At 34.8% G+C, this 27,782-nt stretch overlaps 1 protein-coding gene across 1 annotated transcript in view; it reads right to left on the minus strand.

Annotated features, from left to right (window-relative positions):
- LOC150081639 (methyltransferase-like protein 25B) overlaps nucleotides 1-27,782 on the minus strand; it is a 118,559-nt gene that overhangs the window by 12,605 nt on the left and 78,172 nt on the right. Inside the window, exons 6-9 of the mRNA XM_090380274.1 lie at nucleotides 21,380-21,442; nucleotides 18,043-18,176; nucleotides 11,909-12,027; nucleotides 4,116-4,245 (exon numbers count right to left, since the gene is read on the minus strand). Of these exons, the coding sequence (XP_090236400.1) occupies nucleotides 4,116-4,245; nucleotides 11,909-12,027; nucleotides 18,043-18,176; nucleotides 21,380-21,442 (446 nt within the window). The remainder of the gene's footprint in view (nucleotides 1-4,115; nucleotides 4,246-11,908; nucleotides 12,028-18,042; nucleotides 18,177-21,379; nucleotides 21,443-27,782) is intronic.

A 27,782-nucleotide genomic window follows, 5' to 3' on the forward strand; every position in this document is an offset into this window, starting at 1 on the left:
TATAACCCTAAACTTATTCAATAATAAGAAAATGGGGGGGGACATGCTGTATGAAGTAATGAAATTTTTGGAAATGGCAAGAATATACCCAGATCCTTGACATAACGTGGTCTCGACAGTGCAGTTATAACACTATATATGTTTGTTTTTTTTTCCCCCAATATCGACTATTAACTCCGAGTTTCATTAAATAACTTACGTATCAAGTTATGTATTAATTAATAATGTTACGCTTGTAAAATATAAGTAATTATTTAGTTAAAAATGTACAATTTAATTGATAATGAAGTTTAACAGATTAATAAATTTTACTGATTAATTTTACTGATAAATTTTACTGATCAGTTGAATCAACTGATAACTGAGATTCTGTCAGAAAAAGTACATGGGGTCTGGCAGACTGCAAGTGGAAATGGACATCGTTGAGATTAGAATTGAGACCACGCATATTTGTGAAATGAACTAGGAAGTGTTTAGGAGGTTTAGATCTTTTCGCAGATAAGCTTACTCTATTAGTTTGACAATTCATGGTTTATTTAATAATAAGAAAATGGGGGGGACATGCTGTATGAAGTAATGAAATTTTTGGAAATGGCAAGAATATACCCAGATCCTTGACATAACGTGGTCTCGACAATGCCCCTCCACGCACACGCACGCACACGCACACACACGCACACACACACACACACACACCTGGGACTCCCTCCAGTCACTATCTGGCAGAGTAGAGGTAGCAAGATTATACACTAGCTGATCCGGAAGCCTCCTAAAGAGTTACCAATAGGTTCAGTCCGGTGTAATAACTAACGGTCAGCCTGCGAACAACGTTTTAGAGCTGTACCCTTGAAATGTAAGGAAGATTGGATCTCGCCATTATGTCCATCATATCCTCAAAAGTCGTCAGTCATACTGCATGATGGAAGAGTTGGGGAAGGGTTGACTGGAACTTAGCTCTGGAGGCTAAACATGGGTTCCACCACTTCAAGCCTTCAATAAGCAAAGTGGTGGTATTGCACCGGTTGATGAGAGCCATCTATCACCTAGTAAAAGAATTTAAAAGAATGCTCTGAATGATTTATGTATATTGCAATTTAAGTATTAAGAACCTGGATAAAATGCCTTCTGGGTTGCAGAGATATCACAGTGTGCTGATATGGGATTTAATTAAAGATATAACTACTGTCAAGGGTAAAGGAAAGGGCTTTTGCTTTTATAAAGGTGACAACAATAGTCTCAGACAGTCTATATGGTGGATAATGTTACTAACAGTAAATTCTAAATGGAAAGCATTCAGGAAAGTAATCACAGAAGCTACTAGGCTTCTAATACCAACTAAGAAATACTGGTCAAGGCTTAGACCTATTTGAATATCAGATGAACCGATGACAGTTTTGCCAGCACAGGAAAATGCATATAAATTATCAGGTGACATAGAAGCCTATGGTAGATATAAACATGTCTGTAATCAAGTCACAAAGGCTTAGGCAAGGTAAGGCAGATTATGAGAAGTTTCTGGCAGAGAATGCCAAGAACTTCCTTGGCATTCTCTTATATTCACAATATAAGGAGGGGGTTTGAATCACATTGGTCCACTTGATGTTGAGGGTTTAATTGATGACAATCCTGCTGAGGATGCCATAATAAATATAGGAGTTAGTACAGTTAGTATATACAATAAAGAAAAAGGTACTTTCATTTTTTCTGGCTCTCTTTCTATACTTTTAAAAAGTAGAGCTAATCAACAGAAAGACTTATGAATGAAATAAAACAAGGAAAAACTCAGTCGCTTTAGAAAATCGCTTTAGGAATCACAGTACTATTAGCACAGAAAATCGCTTGGCCTCAAGAATCGCTTGGCACTTGATGCCTTATTATAGCTGACTTGTATTGCTTGTACAGGTTATGCGTCAGCTCTAATGCCATATTGTAACCATTAATCTGCTAGTTATTTATTCCATCAAAAAGCAATGAAATGGTAGAGGGAGTTGTTTTTCTGGCTTTTAGAAGAAATGAAGTTGAAATGAAACTTGTGAACAGTTTCATTTCAACGAAGGTTGAAATGAAATGAAGGTTGAAGAATTTTCATTGCAAGCCATTTCAAAAGAAGCTAGTAGAGATGTATAAGAACATTCTTTCTATAAAAAAAGGCTACAGAGCTCATTTGGAGAAGTTGGATTGAATTTCTAGCCTCATTTTTGTGATGAAAGATAAGAATCCAAATAAGAAAAAAGACTGTGCAGCATGTAGTAACAGAAGTGTTAGAAAAAGAAACAGTTTATCATGGTAAGCCATGCTCCTGAATGCCAGGATTACAGGATTCTGAAAGTTTCAAGAAATACCACACACTAAAATATAAATAATTAATATTTAAAATGTCTGAAGGGTTTAGAAAATGTTTTACCATGGTTTTATATGAGTTACATTCAAAAAGGTCCTGGAATTTTACTATAAAAGTTTATCGAGTGAACAATTGGACTTACTAACCTAATCACCTTCAAAGTACCTTCCTTCTGCACCACACACACACCTGCTCCACCAGTCTTCCCAATCTTTGAAACATTCTTTAAAATTATTTTTTGTTTAGTGCATAGGGCAGCTTCAGGGTTTTCTTTGATGTCATCTATTGTAGGGATACAACTCCAAAGCCCCATTTTCAGTTTAGGAAAGGGCCAGAAGTCAGATGGTGTAAAATGAGGGAAGTAGGGAGGCTGCTGCTGCTGCGTGTGTGATTTTTTTCACAGCCAAGAACCCAGTGAACTGCCACTGTGTGACTGGGCACATTGCCATGGTGCAGCCATCCTTCCATTTTTGAAGTCGTCTTTGCTTCACACCTCACATAAACGTGTGAAAACCTCAACGTCATAAGCAGCAGTAATGCTTCTCCTCCTAATCAGAAATTCATGGTGCACTGTGACCTCATCATTGAAAAAAACGATTTGCACGACTTTGACATTGGATTTTGTTGCATCTGACTTCTTCGGCCATGGGGACATTTTTGTGTACCATTTGGATTACACCTTGTTCTCAGGGTCATGGGCAAACATCAAACTCTCATCCCCAGTGAGTGACCACATTTCTTAGGAAGCTCAGATCCTGCATAGGTTTTTTAAACAAATCATCTGCGATGGCTTTCCTGCAGTCTATGTGATCATCTGACAGCTAGTGTGGAACAAACTTTGCACATATGCAACACATCCCTAAATCTTACATCAGAATTGTGTGTATTGAGCCTACAGACAGTCCAACTTCAACTTTAACAACAGTCATTTGCCTATCATTTGACATGAGTTTCTTTACCCGTTTCGTGATGTCAAAGGGCTTCCGCTGCAAGGTTCATCTTTCTCCTGTCCATTTTTAAAGTGATTACACCACTCATAAATTGCTATTTATTTCAAAGCATCATATCCATAAACTTTCTACAATGCTTGCAATGTCTCTGTACCACTTTTCCCAAATTTAAAGAACTTGATGTTAGTACACTGTTCAAACTGCAACATTCCACAATCAGTTGTGACCCACAAGTAGTCAAGCCAGTTCCCACTTGGCATACGCATGCACCAAGGTCAATGTCAATACCCCACGAAACTTTACGGCCATAGCATAAACCATTTAAATACCAGTGTGCAATTCCAGGAACTTTTTGAATGTACTATGTATATTAGCTCATGCAAACACAAAATTAAATAATTTTTGAATCACATTCTGAGTAGTCAATTTTTTGGATTTTAGAACTGGACTTCATGAGAAAGATGGTGAAAATAACTCTGGCTGCAAAAGATTGAACCTTGTAATTCTGTGAAACTTGTTTTGTTTTTTGCAACAGTCTTCATATTGTATACTCACCACTGCAATCACCATTTAGCCATTTTACTGCCTCTACATTGGTCTGGGGATGCTTTCATTCTCCCTACAACTCTTAACCACAGAGAAATATACAAACTGAGCTACATTAACATTTTCAAAAATGCTTATTTGATAAAACTAACAATGTTGCAAATGTGTGAAAAAAATAAAATATTTTGTTTCACAAATTTTAAAGAACTTAAAATTTGAGTCTACTTAACTTTTACATCTATGTAATAAAAATACAAATTTTATATAAAAAATATTACTCTGCAAAATTCATTCTTTCTACATGTTTTACGCCATGCAGTCCTGTATGTTTCATGTGCGGAAAGTGCTTGACTATTAATGCTTCAAGAGTAGCTCGGTAGCAGTGGATCTTCAAGTGTGCTACATCATCTACAAAAAAAATAATAATAATAATAAATAAATAAATAATAAATATCCATTTATTGGACAAAAGAAATAGTTGCAAATTACAAAGTCATAATTATTTGCTACAGCTCACCAGCATGGCCAAGGCTAGAAGGGTTTACACAGGCAAGAGTACAATATTAATGTTATTCAAACATGCTAATTAGCATGTTTGAATAACATTAATAATATCCTGTCTATATCTAACATCACTAATAAACAGAGGGGGATCAATTTCAAACATGCTAATTAGCCTGATAGAAGAATGGTGAAAAAAATAGTCAACAGAAGAAATCCTACTGACTAGAGGGAAGAATAATAGTTTTAGTTTAATGTTCCGGAGGGGGGGACAAATACTACCCAACTTTCTCCTGGATATTGAGGAAGAGTCAGATCTATAATAATGTTTGATGAATGAAACTATGAAATTTAAACCATAATAATTTCACTAAAGGTTGCCCAATGAGATTCTGATACATCTGAGACCTTGATCTAGCACACTGATAACCACATTTTAGGCTTGCCCATTTGAAAATCATATACTCAACAGAGAGCAATCCTTTAAGAAGAGAAGGAAAGGGGGGGGATAGACTTCATGCCCATACAAAGTCATGGAAAAATTAGGTTAAATATACCTTAAAACACAGCTGACCGAAACATATATAAATTATGTCCAGATAACCACAATTTTCTCAATGATCATGTTTTAAGCTGATTAATTTGGTCCAAAACCGGAAGTTTGGCAGCAAAAAAAGAAACCTAGATCCTTTAGATCAGTGTTTCGCAATCAGTTCTCTGCAAATATTTATCATTTAGCCGAGGAATAAATTTTTACATAATTCATTTTCAAATATTGTCTGTGTAAATATTAATGAAATCTTTAGTTAGTTTTCTGGATTGTTTTTGTGCTATTTAAATATTTATATACAGTCTTTTCTTCTTAGTGAGTGTGATATGTGCAGATTTAGAAGGATTAATATTTAGTACAGATATTTTGAGGTGCTCAACCAGATGGATTCATGAGAAGTACAAAAAGAAAGATCTTAATATGACCTGCTTAAGAAGTGAGAAGAATATTTTTTTAAGAAAAGGGGAGAAATAAGGGCAAAAAAAAAGCAGAATGACAGGGTTCCCCCTTCAATGAATTCCAGCACAAATAGAATTTTCCAGGACAATGCTGTTCTGATCTCAACACAGAATAAGTTTTTCTAGGTCAGACTTCTTTCAATATCAGAGTTCTATTACGAAAATAAGACAATGGAAAAACAGTAATTACTACATCATGAATGTAGTAAAGATGCATTCAGATTCAAAAGAACAGAGGGCCTGACAGTTTTCTATGCAGATGCTAAGTCAAAACAGCAAGGTTAAGTTGATCCATCCTATTCAGCACATCAGAGGCAAGAAATAGTGTTTAATGCAGATTGGTTAGGTTAGAGACAACCGTTTGTGAATGTGAGAGAAATTGGATAGCAGGATCTGCAGAGTTAGAGTGGGAAGTAGCGCTCTTTGGGATAATTTCAATAAATAAGAAGAAATTGAAATTTGACATAAATATTTCATTTGAAGACAAAGAGTAATCAACATAAGAATTAGATGACCAATGACAATCATTAGCAAACAGAGCAACATCCTTAAACTAAAAAATGTGTTCCATTCATTTATACAGATCAGATGATAATGAAGTAGGAGAGGAAGAAGGGAATTTATTTCTGATTTTTTTGCAGAAAGGAATGTTAAATTCAAGAATATTGTTGACCTTTGTTTCTTCAGTCTAAGAAAGTCAAAGTGAGAAAGTACATATTTTTTTAAGTTTTGGAGAGAGGAATTTCATTGTTTCTTCTGAAATAATGTCTATTTTAACATAAAAGCAGTCTCTAAAACCTGGGATAATAAATAATTTAAAATTACAATTCAAAATCTTTAAATTAAAAATATTTTTGATATTTTTAAGACAACACTCAATTATTAACAAACATTTAACTGCAAAACCAATATTTTAAAGAAAGAAAACTCCAAACAACTGTGCCATAAAGGTATGATAAAAAATGATATTTGAAAAATTAGCAAATTAGTTAATAAACAACTTAATTAATAAACAAAATTTATAGAAAGTATGAGTTTAATTTGGAAAAAATTGTACATAAGTACTACATTTTTTGCAAGAACAAGTCATTGCGATGTATGCACATCCACAATACGTATGATACTGGTTGCAATTGTACACATCAATATCTACAGCTACCTGGCCAAGAAAAAAGTTATTACAAAACAAACAATAATCAGAATAGAATTAGTAATAGGGTAACTCTTAGTTAAATTTTTTTCTTCTTCTTTTGATATTAGTAAATTTCCATTAATTACAATCTCTTCACCTGTCTTATAGCAATTACATTAATGAAATTAGTAGTATCTGAAAACCATAATCTCGGGACCTAAAGACTGCTAGTTTTTTGAAAATAATTCTAATCAAGTGTTTATCATCAAAATAAATGCTACATTCTGCAATGATGAATCCTGGAGAAAAGGAAATTTTCAAGATACTTCTTACTTCACATTTGGTGCTTTGAAAGTAAAGATCTTTCAAAGAATCACTTTAAATGACTTTATTTAAGAAATGAAGGCTAAATAAAATATAAGAATAAAATACTAGCATATTTTTTTTTTTTTTTTTTTTTTTTAAATTCTTATTATTCTTTATTCCCTTGGGCAATTGGCCAAAGTACAGAAAAATGAATTTGTCAGAGTGATTACTTACAAAATCACTCCAGTAATATTCCAATTAAAAAAATTAAATAAAACAAGAAGAACAAAAAATAAACAGTTTCAAATACTACAGTATCTCTCACCGCCCCCCCCCTTTTTTTTTCAGGCTGACATAGAACACTATTAACTGCTCTAAAAGCAACAGCAATCTAATGATGCCTCATACAAAATCTCTCTTCATAGATATTCAATTCAGCTGTATGACTTTCTATAGATACTTCCACGGGCACTGTTCTTCTGAATTTATCTGCAATGCCACACTCTTTCAAACCAGTCTGAACACATGCCACAACCAGTCAGCATCCATTCACTGTCCAACTCCAATCTCACAGAACCAACCAACTTCACTTGTGTTTCCCAAAAATTACGATCTACAGAAATTCAAATCTAACATCAACAAGTATCTTCTGTTTACTCAGTCTTCAACCCATGCACGGTACTGGGTTCTAATACTTTTCATCTTTGGATTTTTCATAAAAAAAATAAATAAATAAAACGAAAGCGATATACAATATTCACATCTGAATTTGTTTGCATAAATTCTTATCATATTCATCTGGATGCTCCAATCTTATATTCATCTGGATGCTCCAATCTTATATTCATCTGGATGCTCCAATCTTATATTCATTATCTGCTTAATTTCTAAACTTTTGTAAATTAATCTGTTGGGTATACTCTTTGTGATACCATTTGCCTTGCAATTACTGCATAATCATATATTTGCTATAAGTCAATCTTTTTTTTAGTCTTCTTTTGCATCTTGTGTAGTGATATATTATAGTAAAACCTGCATAGACTAAAAAGGTGTTTTGGGCTGAAATTTGTTTTCATACTAGGGGAAATTTACTATACGAATGAGTTGGTGCAAGGCATCATTTTAGTCCATAGTAAATCATTAAAGTACGTGAAATAGTATCGTTTTTGTTACTTCTCATATTGTGAATACAATCACAACAAGTTGGCTTGATATTACACTACCTGGAATAAGCAACACTTTGCCAGTAGAGAAGACTAATGTTATTTCTTCTCGGCAGATAGCACCACCCAGACAGTACCGTTTTGATGTTTGTTGGCCTTTCATCGGTGAGCGGGTACGTATTCTGGTGAAAGAATGGATGACACAACCCAGTTATGAAGTATAACTCCACAATATGAGAGATGCTAGATGGCGTGTGACAATACAGACTAAAAAGGGGTTTAGGGCTGAAAGCCTCATACTATGGCAAATTTACTATACAAACAAGTATAGTTTGTATTTACTATATTTTACCACAGGAAATTTACTATACAAACAAGAATTGTTCGTATAGTAAATTTCCCATAGTATGAGGCTTTCAGCTTTAAACCCCTTTTTTAGTCCATACTTCTGTACACCGTCTAGCATCTCTAGTATTGTGAAGTTATAGTTCCTAACTGGGTTGTCCCTTATTGTATCACCAGGGGTACCTACCTGCCTACCGATGAGAGACCAACAAGCTTCGAAACGGCACCATCTGGGTAGCATTATCTACCTATCTGGGTGGCAAAGCATTGCTTATTCAAGGTAGTGCAATATCAGGGCAACTTGTTATGAATGTAGTCACAATATGAGATACAACAAAAATGATGCTATTTCACTACTTTGGTGATTTACTATGGACTAAAATGATGCCTTGCACTAACTGGTTTGTATAGTAAAATCTGCATCAAGAACCAGTCTACATTTTAATTCAATTATTTCTCCTCTTTCTTTTAAAAGTTTCCACTGAATATTTTAATACACTGCCAAGTAAACTGTAAGAAAGCAGTAAGTGCATATTGGAAACTGGTTTCTCTGTAAACAATGCCACAATATGAAGGTGCATCTGCTATAAGAAACTAACAGTCTTGAAACTTTATTTTTCTAGAACCTCAAAAAGTAAAGTGGAAAACATAATTCCATGAACTGTTCACTCCCGATTAAGAAGGTGAACAAATTCTTGGTGGTCTAATAAGTGGGCAATGATGTATATTTGTGTAAAAATATATGAAATAAATTTATACAGTAAAAGCAAAATGCCTCCTCTTCCCCTACACTAGAATACAATGGTTTTTTATGTTTCTATCATGCCAGCATTTGTTTATTTTAACCTTTCCCTGGATTAAATTCATACAGACATCGTACAAAAAATTAGTCACTACTTACTAGTCACCTTTTTCAATTAATAATGTGTTACTCCTCCTCCTCCTTTAGCAAGAATCACATTATCACTTCCCACTGTTGGGGGATCCAACTAAATCTCTTTAAAAAGCCCAAAAATAATTCATTCAGATTTTGTGAATTCTGTTTGTTGTGTTTACACTTTCTGTCGAAGATATCCCCCCCCCCGACGATTATTACAGGATTTAAATCTGTTGACTTGACTGGTCAATTTAAATGCCCTACCATTCTCTTGTGTTCCTTGTGCCAATTTAAAATAGTAGAGGCACTTGAACTGGATTATAGGAGTATCAAAATCACAAGCGTCCCTCAAATATTTAGAAAAAGGCACAATATGATCATTCATAACGAATTATCCAGAAGTAACGAATCCTATTCGTAATAGTTAAAACATCCCCTTAAGCTGCTTCTCCTGTGAACTTGGTGCTTGGCATTACTAGGGTACAGAAAAAATAGCCAGACCATGCCACAGGTTTCCAATTATCAGTCCAGTTTTTATGCCTTTTAGCCCATATTAGCCAGGCTTTTTATGTGCAACCTGTTAACATTGGTCTTTTTTGTGGGAAAATGCCCATACTTCAGTTATGCAATGCCCTTCAGTAGTGTTCTCTCAGAAATTGGCTAATGAGGTTCCTGATTAACTGTTTGCAGCAGTTCTTATCTTTTTTTTACTAGATGCAATATTCATCAATCATGATTATTTAACACAGACTTCTACAACAATTCCACCACTGATTTCTGGTTGATTTTGACTCACACCATTCCTTTAAAACTCTTATTACTGTTCTTTCGGAAACACCAGCAAATTCACCTATTTCTTTAACATCCTTCACACTTGCCAAATGCTATTATTCCTTTTTGCCATTCACTAAAGTGTTTTCTGAACCCATCTTTCACAATCAAAACCCTTACTTCTTCAGTCAAAGCTGATATATTTGTAAATACAGAAAACAGGTTAACTTTATATTCTAAGCTCAGTAAGCTTAACAAATGGCTTAGAATAACTGCTAAGTTAAACAAAAAAAATAAATAAATAAAAATCACGAAGAGTCAATTTTTAGTGATAGGGAAAGCATGAGTAGTTGTGAACTTTTTTGCCCTTTTTTTTTTTTTTTTTTTTTTTTTTGGCAGATCCAGAAAAAGTCTGCCTCGTTGCATCATTTAACTATTCTAATACTAATAGGTTAAAATCAATCAAATTAGACTGGCAATGTAATTCCAATTTCTTTAATTCTGGTTGCATTTTCCTATATTACTGATATTGTTTATAAATGTTAAATGGAATGCTTAAGATTAGATTATTATTGTATTACACATATATAACATATATTTTATATTACACATATAATTGTAGCAAAAGTTTAGCACATGTTAGTTATCCCCCCCCAAAAGATGTAATTTCCCCCCACTACTCGGAAGAAACCACAAAAGTAGACTATTTTAATAGAGAGAGAGAGAGATCACGAGTAATTCTGAAAACGTGGGGGTCAAAATTATTGAAATTTATTGAAAATCCAATAATATCCAATAAATTTATCAATGGTCCCAAAAATTTGTTAAGTAATGACAATAAAAAAAATTGGGAAATTGTGCATTGATCTTACCCTCCATTATCTGGAAGAAATCAAAACTTTTCAGGGCCACACAAGTGAAAAAGTATGACAGAGAAATGAAAGCTTAGCTCATTATACTATTATACTATACATACTATTCCATAAGCTTTCAATATATTCAATCAAGTAATAAAAATTAAAGTAAATGGAAAAATCATGCAAGAAAAATCCACAGATAATCGAAGTATACTGCATCTCCATTTACTGAAGAAAATCAATACCCCAAAAACATGGACGACATGTTCAGTTATGCAGCTTAATTTTACAAGTGATTTTTTCAAGTAACATTTTGCAATTCTATCCATAATCAGAGCAGTTGCAAGGGTAGTACAATTGTTTAATAAGTGCTGGATATAACCACCATCTGGTTAGAGTGGGTAATGCAAACATTGCTCACTCTAAGCAGATGGTGGAAGGGGGAGGATTAAAATATTCAATCTTTGAATAAGGTAATAAATTGGTTAGCTAAGCCTTGTTAATAAATATATAAGAATTGGAAGGGTTCTACTTATAAATAATATTTACCATTATGCTATGGAATTATCGTCCTCCTTGACAGTGGTTTCACCACTTGTCACTTATTTAGAGAGGTCTGGGATCAAGCCCTGTCATGCCTGGAGGAACTTCTGAAGTCATCTTCAATTGAGACTGTAGTTAACCGACCTCAAGAAAGGAAACAGGGTTCCCCCTTAATGAGTTATTCTATGTTTTCCAGCCCATACCATATGCAAAGTGGCCTGGAACACAGGCTTCTACAGAAACATACAGATACGGGTTATGCCCAGGAATTATTATAAAAATAATATTGGATGCTTAGCCATTCTATAATATGATTACTTTTGACTGTTGGTCAATGTGCGTTATCTTTCTAAGTTACTACAGTGATTTCTTCTCCTTCTTAGTTTAATTTCCGCTGATTAAATACGTTTTTTAACCATAGAATTTATATTCTCATTTCTAATAAGTTATTATAGCATCTACATCATGACATTTATGGAATACATAAGCAGTTTAAGCCATCACAATTTTTTTATAGCAGACACTAAATTATGAGAAAGTGAGATTAAGCTTATTTGTACAACCTTACCTATTAGTTTTTTCCTGTAGAGTTCAATTGCATGACAAGCAACTTCTCTTGCTTCATAACTTAGTTTATGACCTGGCAGTTCTCTCACATAATTACTCAATGGATAATCAGAATATTCACTAAAAAACAAATTTTTAGAGATATATTATCATATATGAGGAATCAAAATAAGAAATATTTAAATGGTATTTAAATAAGAAAAGTCACGCATTTAATAAAACTGATATTAAAAATATGGACATTCAAACAGACATTGGACAGGTTAGATGGTGCTATTCATTATTTATTATACATCTTCTTTGGTAAGTATGAGTTGTAAATATTTGATTACATTCACATCTTATGCTTAATGCAACTAACAGAATTAGGAAAATATTAAAATTCTTCAAATCCTATTATTTTCCTAAGACCATTCACTGGTATCAGGTTTTTCAACAACTCTCTTCATCCAGAAAACTGTCTCTATCTGCTAATACATTGCTGTCTTTCTGTGAAACAGATTCACTTTACAGTCTTTTACAGATAGTAGTTGTCACTCACAAATGATTATAACAGCAATAAGCACATACTGCTTTACCTGTATACAACTCTTATTTGCATAAAAAAAATTACATGTGTCTTTGTGATGACTGAATTTTTTTTTTTTTTTAAATTTTGGAACAGTATTAGCAGTTTTAATGTCAAATGAACTTGCTTGGATCCTGCATTAATCACCAACATACCCACTTACTAAAAGGAATAGCACCTTACTGTACTAGAAGGTATATGCTTAATTCAGAATAATAAGAGAATCACTACACTAATGGGGAACACAATTTTTGATCCTTTTTTGGGAGTCTACTTCAGAGGATGTATAACAGGATTTTGTTATTCTGAATTAAACACGTACTTTCCAATGCTATTCCTTTTAGCAAGTGGGGTGAGTAGTTGATCAAGGCAGAGTCCAAACAAGATCATTATTAAAACTATTAATGCCTATGTTAGAAGCATATGTTTGATTTAAAATAGCAAAAAATAGAATATGCGAGGGGCACATTTCAACTTCTCTTTGTGGGTTTTCTTCCAGTATTCTTCCTTTCAATAGGTGAGTAGTGATCAAAGTAGAGTTCAAACAAGATCATTTGTACTGCTCAATCAGCTTCAACTTTTCGAAAATCTGCTACCAATTCCTTAAATGCCGATCTTCAGGTAATTCTCCAGTGGGGTAAAGACAACTTAGTTGATTTCAACCCTTCTAAAATTCAGTCTTGTCTTATATCTCGCAAAAAGGATTCTTCTGCTCCTATGCTTATCTTTAGTGACACTCCGATTTCTAGGCAAAATGATATATCTCTTTTGGGGATTACCCTGACTTCTAATCTCTCTTGGCACAAGCACATTACAAATACTGCTTCCTCTGCATCTAAAAAACTTGGTTTTCTCTTTCGCTCTCGGCGTTACTTTTCTTACAAACAGCTTCTCACTCTGTATAAATCGCAAATCCGCCCTGCCATGGAATATTGTTCCCACATTTGGGGTGGTGCCCCCAAAACCTCTCTCAGGCTTCTTGATTCCATTCAGAAGAGGGCAGTTAGGTTAATTAATGATTCATCTCTAACAGAGTCTCTCCACTCGCTTTCTCATAGACGTACTGTTTCCGCTGCATGCCTCTTCTACAGATACTTCCATGGGCACTGTTCTTCTGAATTGGCTTCTATAATTCCCGCTCTCTCTTTCAAAACAGTCCGAACACGTGCCGCCACCAGCCAACATCCATTTACTGTCCAACTTCAAACCCACAGAACCAACTTTTCATCTTCCTCATTTATTCATTCAACTGCCGTTTTCTGGAACAACCTTCCTTCATACGTATTTCCTGAAAATTATAATCTACAGAAGTTCAAGTCCAATGTCAACAAATATCTTCTTTCGTCTTCTCAACCTCCAACCCAAGCACGGTACCAAGTACTATAGGTTCTAATACCTCTCGTGTTTGGGGTTCACCTAAAAAAAAAAAAAGATATGCGAGTAATGCGTATTGGACATGCATTTATTTTTTACGATGTCGATTTTCCCTCTATTTTTTACAATGTTGCATGTGGTTTGGTCACCAACATTATAATAGTTCTTTAGAGATTTAACGGATGCACCATTTTCAAACTTTTGAATAATTTCAAGTTTTTGTTTAATTTGAAAGCTCAACTTTTGCATTTGCCCATCGTTTTCACGATTTCTAAAAAAAAAAAAAAAATAGTTATTATAAAAAAAAAAAAATTCCGACATCCCTGACATAAATAACGAAACAAAATTTGTCCTTTTGCAGGGCGATGGAACACAACAATCGACGTGACGCACTAAAATAAACTAAACATTTGGTCTCTTTTTTTCTTTTTTTTTTTTGAGCTGCGTGTGTGAAGACAGCAGGGGTTGCAAGATGACAACTTCCAATGACTTCCAATGACAACTTATAATGCCGCTTCTTGTCGCTTATTTATCACATGCAAAACATCTGTTTATACCTATTCTAGTTATTACTTGAATTTTATGATTTCTGGTTGATTTTTTTTTTTTTTTTTTAATTTGGAGTCAAAGTGTCCCGGTTAATCCGATCCTGGTGAATTGAGGGTCTGCTGTATATGATATCAAAACTATTTTTTGCATCTGTTCCTTTGTTACTGCATCATAGTTTCCAAACAGATTGCTCAGACAAATCACCCTTTAATAAATCCATGCTGTAACTGCAGTATAAATACATTCCTATCTACATATCACTCATTACTTCTTTAATTAGTGACTCCATTATTTTCTCTAGAACAGAAATCAAACAGTTCTGTAATTATTCATGTCATCATTTGATCTCCCTTTGTGAAATGAGGATGCATTTGCACATCTCCAGTCTAATGGGATCTCTCCTGAATTCAAGAATGCGTTCATAATTATGGCTAAAGGTTTGCTTACCTCTTTGGCTGTCTCTATTGATATAATTGGAAAGATGTCATCCACCCCGTGTGCCTTTTTTATGTTTAGATTCAACAGTTTCTGTTCCACTTTCCTTTCAGTTATCACCAAATCATTTTTTGTCAGAATCTGATACACTTCTGGCATTACCCATTTCTAAAACGGTTCTTGAATTGTGAATATAGATGCAAAATAACTGTTAAGTTTCTCAGCAACCTGAACAGGATCAGCAATGCAAACCATATCTAGTGGAGCAATGTAGTTCATCCATTTCCTTCTAGTGTGCATCTAAGCAAAGAATTCTTTGCTATTTCAGCCAAAGACATCACATCTGCCTTATCTTGCCAAGCCTTCTCAGTGACTTAATTACAGACCAGGTTATATTCATTGTAGGTGTCTGTGTACCCTGATAATTTATATGCATCCCAATCTTTCTTTTCTGGCACGAGTCTCATCAGTTCTTCTGACATCCAGTTAGGTCTAAGCCTTGAACAGTATCTCTTAGATGGTATGTAAAGCATAGTAGCTTCTACAATTACTTACTAATTAGAATTTTCAGTCAGTACCATCATCAGTTTGTCACACTGAATGGAACTTAAAACTGTCTGGGACTACTGCAGTCATCTTTATGAAAGCAAAAGTATCTTGCTTTCATAAAGATGACCGCAGTAGTCCCAGACAGGTTTAAGTTCCATTCAGTGTGACAGTATTTACAATTTTAAGTAAATCCCACATCAATACACTGTGATCACAGCTATCTAGTGGTTCTTTTATTTGGCAATTTCTAATGCACAAAGAGTAACTTCTGACAATCAGATTAAATATTGCTTTCTCTCTTTGCCTTTCTAATATATTAGCGCAGAAAAAAGTAATGTAGTAAAACCTGAAAAGTCTTGCTGCTGTGTGGGTAACCAACCCACAAGTTTCAGTCAATATCTGAAAAATAAACTTTTCCATTGTCAGACAATCTGATTTACTGGCCCTGGCCCACTCTCTTTTTATTTGTAAAGCTGTTCATTATGCTCATCACACTCAACAGGCCTACAACATTCTCCTACTCTCATTTCTTTTTTATTTCATTTCTTTCTTTCTTCTGGCCATCCATGGTAACTGGAAGAACTGCCTTAGATTTTATGCACATTTTAAATAAGAACATAATTTGTCCCCCCCCCCCATCCTTTCTTTACACAACTGGAAGAACTGCCTTGGCTATTATGTACTTTTTAACTAAGGGCTATACTAGATGAGTGCTTGAAGCGCAAGCATAAGCTGGCTTCATGAACGCCTCCAAAACAGCAAAACTACATAGAGCGCATAATGTCAGATCATTTCAAATTAGACGGGACACTTCTAAAATTTCAATGGATATCACCAGCAACAATACTAAAGCCAGTGATCCATCCAAGCATACTGTCTTGTCTTTGTTTCTTGATGTTTAGCATGAGTCCAGACTTTGTAGTCTTGTTTAATTTTCATAGGATTTTTTATTTCTTCTTCTTTACTTTCAGTGAAAAAAAAAAAAAAAAAAGTAGTATCCTCCAATCTTGATTCCATTTGCCTCTTCATCCAATTTAGCCATGCTCATCATGTACTCACTGTAAAAGTTAGAGCCAAGCATTCCAAAGTGGGTGCCACAATAGCCCAAGGTGTTGGCTCATGTCCCAAAGAGTTTGACAAATTTTGGCAACATATCAGCTGTTTTCACTGTGATTTCTCTCCACTGCATAAGTTAATATAACTGACTGATTAAACTGCAATTATTAAGTAATAATTTTTAAAAATTAATAACATTCAGATATATATTTTTTCATGCTTCATACTCAGCAAACTCTGGACATGTTCATTCTCTTCAAGCCTGACAAATATGACATAGCAGATTTCGGATGGCCATGGTTAAGCTTGTGCTTAATACTGCACATCTCCCCCCCCCCTCCTATCTGTTGTCTATAAGTCTTTGGCCAAAAATAAAGGAAGTTGCAGACTCTTGGTACTTACCATCAACTTAAAAATAAGAAACAAAAAGAGTGGGGTGTAAAATCATTTCTGATACATACGCAGTGTGTCAGTGTTGTAAAAGTTTGGAAAGCACTAAATTAGAGAGAGAGAGAGATATAGGAACAAAATGCAGTCTTGCCTCACTCTCTTCCTCCTATTTGTAACCCCAAACTGTTTACATGGTAGTCATTTATTATGAGAAAGAAGTACTGATATTCTGGTGCACTCATTACCCCAATATATGCAAGAATATGACATGGTCCCTTAGTGCCTGCTGCCAAAAGCCTTACTATAATCAATGAATCAAAAATAACTTCCTTTTAATACTTTCTCAGATAAATCTTCTGAACCTAAAGGTTTATGCATTTTCCTTTTATTCTTTACTGCACTAAAACAGAAGATTCGTGCATCCAGGTGGGCAGGAGTGGCAGTGCGTAGCACACGCTTCTTGATTAGACCGGAGTTCGAGCCCGTGACCACCAAATACGGAAAGGTCAGGGAATGACCACCGCATATCCCTAGAGCAATATGGCCTTAGTTGCTAATGCTCCTAAAAACCAAATAACATAACATCTTGCATCCATGGAAGTCATATGGCAAGTGGGTTAAATGAACAACACATGAGCATCTAAGTAAGCTACAATTTTCTTCCTGTTCTAACTCAATTTCTCATACAAAGCTGTTCCATTTAACAAGGTTCTTTGATAATGATCTCCAATCAGCAAAAAAAAAAAACCAACCTTTTATCATATATCCTGCATCGATTTTTCATTACAACTTCATTATTTCTCTTCATCACTCTATTTGCCCCTCAGGAACACATTCTAATTTGTGAATTTTTATTATTTAAAGTTAATTTTATTAATTAATAAATTTTGATATATAACCACCTCACCCATTATTAATAAGAGGTATATTTATTAAAATTAATTAACATGAGAGTCAGAAGTAAAGGATGTCAAAGATTTAAAAGGACAACAAAGTCCCCCTTTTTTTCTCTACTGATATCTCATTTTCAACTTCCAAAATTAAATAACTTATAGTTAATTCATGGTTAGTTCCTAAATCAGTTTAAACTTAGTAACACTCATAACAGCTGAACTGTATTCACAATTACAGTATAAAATAATTGTTCCTACCAAATGATATTAACTGGCATTAAATGGATTATTATTTAATAATTGTAAAACTCAGTCCTTTACCCATTTGTGTTCATCTTCATATAGCAGCATCCAACAGACAATAGTGCTTTAACTGATTTCTTTTCAACAAACATTCTCAGCATAACAGGAACAAGACTACCACAGGTATGAAGGCCAATGATACCAAATGATACCTAATCAAAAATTATGCAAGAAATATTTGAATAATAAATTTAATATTTATATTAAATTCATTATTAAAAATAAATTTAAATTTCAAAATTAAATATTAATTTTAATTTTAATATAATTTTGTAAAATTCAAACAGCCATAGCTGCACAAACCATTCAGAATCAGACAGGTTTACAGTAACTTTTAGCATTGTTTTGAGGTCCTAAATTAGCATTAGTAGAAACATACGATGCAAGAAAGCAAATTTATATAGCAGCAGCAAAAAAAAAAAAAAAACATTCCCATTTCACCCATCTAAAATTATGGAACACCCTGTATAATAATAATAATAATAATAATAATAAATAAATAAAAATTTTTGATAAATTAATCACATTAACATATACAGTACATCTTTTGAAGGATACTCAGTAACAAAATTCTGAATGAGCAGTGCCAAAATAAAATCATATGAATTTAGTACTGGATCAGTTTTCCAATTAGTTTGTGTAACTGTTATTTGATCCCAAGCATACTGTGAAATATCAGACTCACAATGTGTGTGCCACAGAAGTGCCTGGTCATGTAATACCAAACCAAACAAGAATGAAATGTAGCACTGATATGAATGAATGAACATAATAGGAAAGGATCAAATTCTTTAAATCAAATTCAGCAAGATCGAGTTTACTGTCCATTTATGATAGATTTCACTAACAGAAAAGCCCAATAAACAGGTGACTGCTAATTGTTTTTATTGTTTTATGGTTGTGACCTCCAGAATTTCGGCCGAACCACGTGGTACCGTCGGAGACAATCGTAGGGTAATCTCCAGTGCTGCAGTCTCCTGCCCCGATTAAACAGCATGCTGTCCCAATTAAGTGAAGTAAACCCTAGCTATTTTCTCAATTGGTTTCTGTTTTTTAAGATTTGCCCCAAATAAACGGCTGCCCCGATTAACCAATAATATGGTACAACATACCATGTCGTGTACAATGATTGAGACTGCATCAGTATCTAAAGATCATGCTATCTCAAAAGATCTGTGGCCTCTGTAACCTTCAGATTTGAATTTTCTAGAATACGTCCTATTGGATTATCTCAAGGAATAAGCTTCTGAAAATAATCTGAATTTGATTTAAAGCATGCATGGTGTCTCTGATATGCATTGCCATGTTAACAATTTATGGGCATTACTAACAGACATTTTCAACACTGCCTGTGATGCTTTAGCTATATGATGGAGGCAATTCTATAACAATAATGTAATTTTCATAAAAAAAAAAAAAAAAAAAAAAAAGAAAGAAAACCTATTGTGAATTTTTAGATTATTTTTAAATTATAGAATTTATTCTAGAATTTTTAAATTATATTTCCCAGAATACTCATACGTTATACAGTCGGTCCTCGTATAACACGTGTTTGCATTACACGAATTCGATCATACACGATTTATAAATAGGGGAACGTTATCTTATATAACACGAACCGAATTCGCTTATACACGATTCGCCTTTGTGTTTACAAGAAATGGCAGTCGAACGCGGAATCACCCCAACTGAACGCAACACGATAGGAATAAAGAAGATTCTGAAAATGTATTTATGTGTTTTATATCAGTGAAGGGGAAACACATTTCACCATAATAACGTAAAAACCAACACAATTCCAGCTATCGGTATAATCGCAAATGCAATTAGATGGAGCTTACTACCAGTTTATAACAGGTTCCACTAGCAGAAACGCAACTGGAAATTGTTTTTATTGTTTTATGGTAGTAACCCCTAGAAATGTGCTTTAGTAAAATGCGAGGTGTTAATTAATAGTGTATCTCGGCCTTTACGGTGTTATTTATTCAGTTGCTACACGTGCGCAGCTTTGTTTATGTGTATCAAGCGTGCCTCCTCGTTAATTGCGCTTTATTCCCTAAAAATGAGTAAAATACTTAAAAGGTATGAAAAGGAAGCGTCCTGGTGAAGACACTGCAGATTCAGAGAGAAAAAGAAAAGCAATACCGATAAACAGAGGCGGACTGGGTCAAAAATTCTTACCCAGGAAAATTTGTAGTGGCCTCATACTACGGTTTATGGCCAAAATCACATCGGCCTCCGGCCCACCGTGGTTTCCCCCGTAAGGCTTATGGCCAGTCCACTTCTGTCAATATAGAAAAAATATGAAATTGTGAAACACTTTGAGCGAAATGAAAGACCATGTGATATTGCACGTGCTACAGACCTAAATGAGGCAACGCCGAGAATTACAAAGAATGCAGAGGAAATAAAAACAACTTTCATAGCGGGAACAGCTCAAAGTGTAGTTAAAATCCATTAGATTAAGACACAAAGAATTGGAGGAGATGGAACGGCTGTCATCTCTTTGGATAGAAAATCAAACAAAAAGCAAGTTTGCTTACGATAGAAGCAAAAGCATTAGCAATATTTTATTACGACTTACGCATTATAATTTATACTTACGTATTAATAAAATACGTATTTTATTACGACTATTTTATTTAATATAATAAATATTTTACGAATAAAATACGTATTTTATTCGTAAAAAATACTTTTTTAGTATTAAAAAATACTAAAAATACTTTATTATAACATAATATTATTTTTATTACGTATTTTAATCGTTATAAAATACGTAAGTATTTTATAACGATTAAAATTACCCGATTATTTATTGTGTTTGGTAATGTTTTGGTTCCAAATGTGTGTTCAATCTTGGGTGGTCGGCACCTAACCCCACTTTTCCCATAGGGCCTGTTGTTTATATTGCACGAGGATTTCTAGGAACGCAACTATCGTGCTATACGAGGACAGACTGTATGCACTTTAAAACTTGGCTTCTGGAATTTTGGATCATCCTATATAATGAAATCAGGTCTCCTCCAATAGCTGATAATACAACAAAGTCCTTTATATAAGTAGTTTCCCCCGCCTTTTTTTCAATGTTCCAAAAAATGGAACATTAAAAAAACTGATGTTCCTTCACCGTAACAATTTTTTTGTATTTTTATATAATTATAATTACATTATATAAACAGAATTAAATCCTTTCTCTGAACTTTAAATAAATATGTTTTAGGTTCATAACAGAGCTTATTTTACTTTTCACAACATAATGAACCTTACTTTTTTTTTTAAAATAATGTTAAAGTAAAAACTTAGAACATAAGTTTTGCTAAGTAATGTTCTAAATATATATGACAGTACTTACAGGAGAATCGCTACTGCTATCTGCACTTGTAGAACCAACTGCATGCCATGCTTTCCTCACTATCTAGTGAAAAAAAAATTTATAAGAACCAAATATTATCAATGCATATTAAACAAATAAGTCTTCTATCATGATAAATAAGTAAGAACTGTCTTCTACAGGATAACATTATGCAGGATCATACAAAAGAAACCACTAAGTTGAAGAGGATCATTCCACACTGTATAATAGGCTAATAAGGTATAATATTATACATAAAATGGAGCAAAAATATAACGGCCCAAAGGCTGCTTCCACAGGAAATGTGCAGCTCCATTTTGCACTAGACAATGAATCTCCACTTCTGGTTTCATCAACTCGACCACCACTAGCTCTATGATTCCTGATGCTCTGACGATGGTATATGTGCATATGTCAACTATCTAATATTCCTTGTCAGAGGCATCTATATCTGGAATCTGCTCTTTCTGATTTGATTTGGCTAAAAATATGTTTACCCCATTCTGTCAAAGTTAATTTATTTCTCTATCATTTCTCTATGAATTACTCAGAGCTTTGACTTTTTTTCCCATTGAAAGTCTACTTTATACCAGTCTAACTTTCCTAAAAGTGAAGTAATTTTACATGGCAATTTTAATAATGCGCACAACACCAGCTGGTGAAGATGGGTCTGAACAACTAGAAACACTCTTGATTTTTCTTCCTCACATAAAATCTTAAGAGTAAACAGTAAATTTGTCCTCTAGACACCTCATATCACAACTTGATGATGGTCTCTTCTCCAATTGAGCCTCCATTGCATTGCAATTCTCAGCTTTCTAACATTTGGATTAACAGAATGTCATATGGGATGATCTGCATGATTTTTATTCCTTCTTTGCTAGATTAGACTACTGTTTTAAATATTCTGATCCTAATGTTAGTCCAAACAAACAATGTTAACATTATTCCTTGCATGCAATTCATGAGTAACACTGTCATAATTGTTAGATAGTCACTCATGAAATGGACACAGGGGCCTATGGTAATGAGAACTTATTCTTTATCAGCCAGAAAATAAAATAAAAAATATTCTCCAATCACTTATATTATGGGAGCTTGTCAGGAATTCAAGTATCTCGTGACCTGCCAAGTGATGCAATCCCAGGTTCAGGCTACAGAACAGAACAGAACAGTTAAGTGAATACTGCTTCAGTTCAAGAAGATTTAGTTTTATTGGGAGACTCCATTATCAGGGAAACAGGTAACTTTTTTTTCTAATAAAGACAGGTAGCCTAGAACCACAGTGTGTTTGCCAGGAGCAGATTATCAGGTTTTAAGGGAGGTAAAGAAGGCATTATTACTCATGTGGGGGACTAATGATATTAAATGAACATGACCTGATGATATGCTGGATAAAAACAGGAGCTTGTTGAAAAAATGCTGTGAGTTAGGTCAATGTGTGTGGCTGCAATTCTGCCCAGACATCACAGGAAGGTTTTATATGCTAAAAGCCTTGTAGATTAACTTGAGATATAATGGGAAATTTATATGCACATGGCCCACACTTGGAGGTAAAAATAACCTATTTTGCAGAAATGGGATGTACTTGAGCAAGGTGGTGCAAAGGTTTTTGCAAGTACCATTGGGATACCGTAAGGGTTCAGGGGAAGCAGATAGGATAGAAAAGGGTAATATAGACCCACATTTATCTGACGATATAGGGCAAAGCAATGCATGCACACATCTCAAATGTTCTTGTTATTGCCACAACATCTGATATTAACAAGATATTATTAGGGTAGCAACGTTTAAAATGCATGCACACATCAAAGGCTAGCGAAACAAGCTGAAATAACTATTTTACTATTTTGATACACTTCAAGAAGTGTATCAAAACAGTAAAATATAGAAGAATACTTAGTCTTAACTGTGCCTGCAGTAATGTCAAGAGTGTTGTCAATAAAATGAGAGAATTCAAACTGGTTAGGACAACTAATGCTGACGTAATAGGGCTAATGGAAACGTGGTGTCATCTGGAAATTGGGAATCATGAGTTTTGGTATTGTATGTACAATGTGGTTAGAAAGGACAAGGAAGCCAGAAGGAATGGTGGGGTCATGCTTAACATTAAAAGTACGCAGAGTATGAAAAGAGCTTTGGCAGTGCCAGAAGTTATGCCTGCCAACATAGAATGTATGTGGTGTGAGTTGGTGAAGCAAAGGTAAAATGAGAGTCTTTACATGCAGATGGAATGCACGAGCAGGTGTGCAAGTCTTATTAGGGGTGATTTCAATTTGCCCCAAATTGACTAGAGTAAGTGGGAAGGAAAGTCGCCATGAAAAAGACATTTTCAAAATAAATTGAATGATAATTATTTATACCAGCATGTTATAAAAAGCACTAGGAGTAAAAGTATTCTAGTCCTGATGAATCAAATGATATCATAGGCCTCAGAGTGCTGGAAACATTGACAGGTCATGATCAGAGAATAATTAGTTGGAAGATGAAGAAAGACAGTGCAGTAGTTAAAGGCATGGGTTTTATTTCAGGAAAGGAACTATGATAGTTTAAGACAGTACATCATATCTATAAATTGGGCAGGTTTCAATTAGATTACATTAGGATTGTTGACTGCCTTTAAAACAACAATCACAGAAACCATGACGTTGCGTATACCATTAAACAAATTTAGCATGCGGAAGATGCTAAGATGGATGAACACGAAGCGGAAAAATATGGAATGGAAAAATTACAGGGGAATGAAAAGTACTGAAGCCTACCAGAGCTACAAGTTGATCTGTAATAATATCACAGAAAAAGGTTAGGACTGCAAAGACTGAGTATGAGAAAACACTGGACAAGTCAGAAAAAGAATGAGGACCAGGAGTGCTCATGAATGTGGATACATTCATGAAAATACATGGGATACATACATCATGTATGTGGATACATACATGTATATGAATACAGACATACATACAAAGAAGAAGAAAACAAAGTAGATCAAACCCTTGTATGATAGGTGTGAGAAAGTCTTAGATAACTCAACCAATGTTGCTGATGAATATAAAAACCACTTCACATCGCTATTTACTGAAGAAAAACCATTCATGATGAGGACCATTCATCTAATTTTCCATGAATGGAAAATTACAGATGATTGTTTATGAGAAAAATTTCAATTATAAAAGCAAGTAAGGCTCCCAGAGTTGATGGCATATATGCAGTAATTTTTAAGGCAGATGGCCAGGGAGTGAATTGAAAAATTGAGGTTAATTATGAGGGAATTATTGGACTCAGGAAGAGATTCTTTTATATTTGGTAAGTGCTACTGCATTTTCAACACATAAAGGCAGTTCAAAATCGGTAACTACGAACGGTTAGCGACTTCGGTGGTAGGGAAAATCTTGAAGACAATCATTAAGAGTGCAATCCAGGGACATTTAGATAAAAATGGCATTCTGAAGGGCACACAAACGGGATGGCTGCAGGGCAGGAGGTAGGCAGTTGTTATTAATGGATATTCTTCAGATTGGTGTAATGTCAGGAGTGGGCTTCACCAAGGATTGGTTTGTTTGTTTGTTTGTTATTTGGTTTTTAGGAGCATTAGCAACTAAGGCCATATTGCTCCGGGATATACGGTGGTCATTCCTGGACCTTTCCGCATCCTCCGTATTTGGTGGTGACGGGCTCGAACCCCGGTCTAATCAAGAAGCGTGTGCTACGCACTGCTGCTCCTTCCCACCTGGCTACGGAGGCGCCCCAAGGATTGGTACTTGGACCACTGTTGTTTCTGATTTTCATAAACAGCATCAATGAGAAGATAGAGGGTGTGATTTACAGATTATGTAAAGATTAGGAGAATCGTTAATAATCAGTGGCATCAGATTTCCTTCAGGAAGTTTTGGACAGGCTCCAAGGATGGTCAGAAAAGTGGCCGCTAAGTTTTAATGCAGCAAAACACAAGGTCTTAGAGCTGGAGATCTGGGAGTAATGATACAGGCAGCTATGAAGTTCTCCAAGCACTGTAAACAGGTGGCCAGAAAAGCACATGGTGTCCTATCAATGATTTGTCAATTAATAGCCTGCAAAGATAGGGAGGTCATAATCCCACTGTATAAGGTACTTGGAACACTATGTCCAGTATGGAGACCTCATCTAAAAAAAAAAAGATACTGTGCTTCTTGCAAGAGTCCAAAGATGGGCAATTCACCTGTATGCAAGAAAAGACTTCAATTATGTAGGCTAGAGCTTGGAAACCAGGCAGCTTAGAGGTGCCTGACTTAGGTCTATAATGTTCTAAGAGGGGACAATAAAATGTATGAAGACAAAATTTTCAATGTTATAAAGGATTCCAAAACCTGGGGCCATAAATTCAAATTACGGGAAAGAATTTTAGACTGGATTGTAGGAAGTTTCTCTTATTCAGTAAGTTGTTAATTACTGGAACAAGTTACTTACATGGTTAGTTGAGGCTGACAGTTTGAAGAATTTCAAAGGTCAACTGGCAGTTACCTAATGAGGAGAGAAGAATATAATTAGTCTATTTTGTTATCTACTTTTTATATATCTTCTTTTATTATTTTTTACACCTTCCTTTATATTTTTATTTTTGATTTATATGAAGGCTTGAAAAACAGGGTTGATGTCCTTGAAGGGAAGGACCCATCAAGCAGTCAGCTGCCCAACTCAACACTAGAGCTTGCACTTGAGCAACGGGTAACACAACACAATGACATCCACAAAGGCAGAGATTCTAGTCCTACAGGAGGTAGCAGTTGTTAGTAATTCTACTGGAAAGAAAACAGGAAATATATTGTGTAAAAAGGATGGGTGGTTACTAAAAGGGTGTCTGCCAAGGGCTAAAGTTGATATGTTCTGGAGCAGCTGTCATGTTTGAAGCATACAAAAGGTGACACTGTTGTATACATTGATATTAAGAATAAAAGATTTAAGGATTTACTCAACAAGTACAGAGAAGTGTTGAGAAAAGGTCACGATTTAGGAATAAATTTGAAAGTGTCTACAATTCTGTCCAAACATAATAGGAGGGAGTACATGACGACAGCACTGTAAATCAATTTGACCCTGAAGAGTTGTAATGCTAATGGATTAAAATTTTTCTCAGTGCAATCTGTACTTGTTAACAGGAGAGATGGTTTTTACAGGGACAGAATATACTTAAACAGAAGGGGGTACAAGAATATTTGATGAAGCAATGCAGAATGTGAATATGGTGAGTAAAGGAAGTACATTATTTATTTATTGTGTTGCAGCTCTGACCAAAATATGGCAACACCACTGTGTAATATGTGATGATACCGTACTGATAAAGGCCAACCAATGAAGACACATTATCATGACAGGATGGTGTACTACTCTTGGTTAAAAATCACACAGAATCTAAAGCAGTGCACCCAGATCGACGTGGGTGGCCAGCGCAATGTTGAGTTGGCGTTGCAAAAGCACTGGAAAAATAAAAATGAGGAGTTTGCTACAGACTAAATCAGGGGTCCCAAACTATGGCCGTGGGCCGGATCTGGCCCACAGATATTTCAATTAGATCGTAAAAATTAATTTATATTAGATCACAATACAATTTATGAAAAACACATTTTACATATCATTTTAACATTCGTCGGTTGATTAATAGTGTTGGCACCTCTGTGTGTCAGCTTAGTCTGTAAGATATTAATTCTGCTATTTCCACCCAAAGCTATTCTTTGAAACTTCATTAAAATAAAGCCGTTAATCTTGACTCTGTCATTAAATAGCAAAAGGCGTTAAAGACAGTAATTAGGGATTTCCTAATCCCTTGCCAGCTTGCATACACACCAACCCTAATGTACAGAGTATGGCAGCAAAGGTCACTCTAAGCTTCCACTACACAAGAATCCTGGATCCAGAATAAAACCTGGCACAAGCAGCATGGTCTGATGATTGGTATTGGTAAGATCCTGAACCAGCCTGCACATGAACCCTGATGTTCAGAGTATGGGAGCAAAGGTCACCCCTGGCTTTTACTATACAAGAACCCCAGATCCAGGATAAAAACATGACACTATCCTATTGGTTAATGAAGTTAATCCCTCTGCTATAAATTAACTGCTGGCAGCCTGTATGCACATAAAGTTTCTGGTAGCATTGGAGGCTGTTGGCAGGTATGAATTTAATCTATTTGTATTACCTTAGATTTCCTGTTTTTTATTGTAACAGCAATTCAAAACTTAATACTTTAGAATCTTAATTTGCAAATTGTAATACTGGAATTGCAGTTGTATTATTGGTAATTGTAACTGTAATATCCTAAAATATTCAAATTTTCAGCCCTTTCTGTTCTCCCTACAGCATGATCTGATGATGGGTATCAGTAAGATACCCGAAACGTCTTTATTAGTAGTAGTTTATTAGGCAAACAGCC

Source organism: Mastigoproctus giganteus, chromosome 8, assembly GCF_048544385.1.
Source record: "Mastigoproctus giganteus isolate SK-2022 chromosome 8, ASM4854438v1, whole genome shotgun sequence".
In the NCBI taxonomy this organism is placed as follows: domain Eukaryota; kingdom Metazoa; phylum Arthropoda; class Arachnida; order Uropygi; family Thelyphonidae; genus Mastigoproctus; species Mastigoproctus giganteus.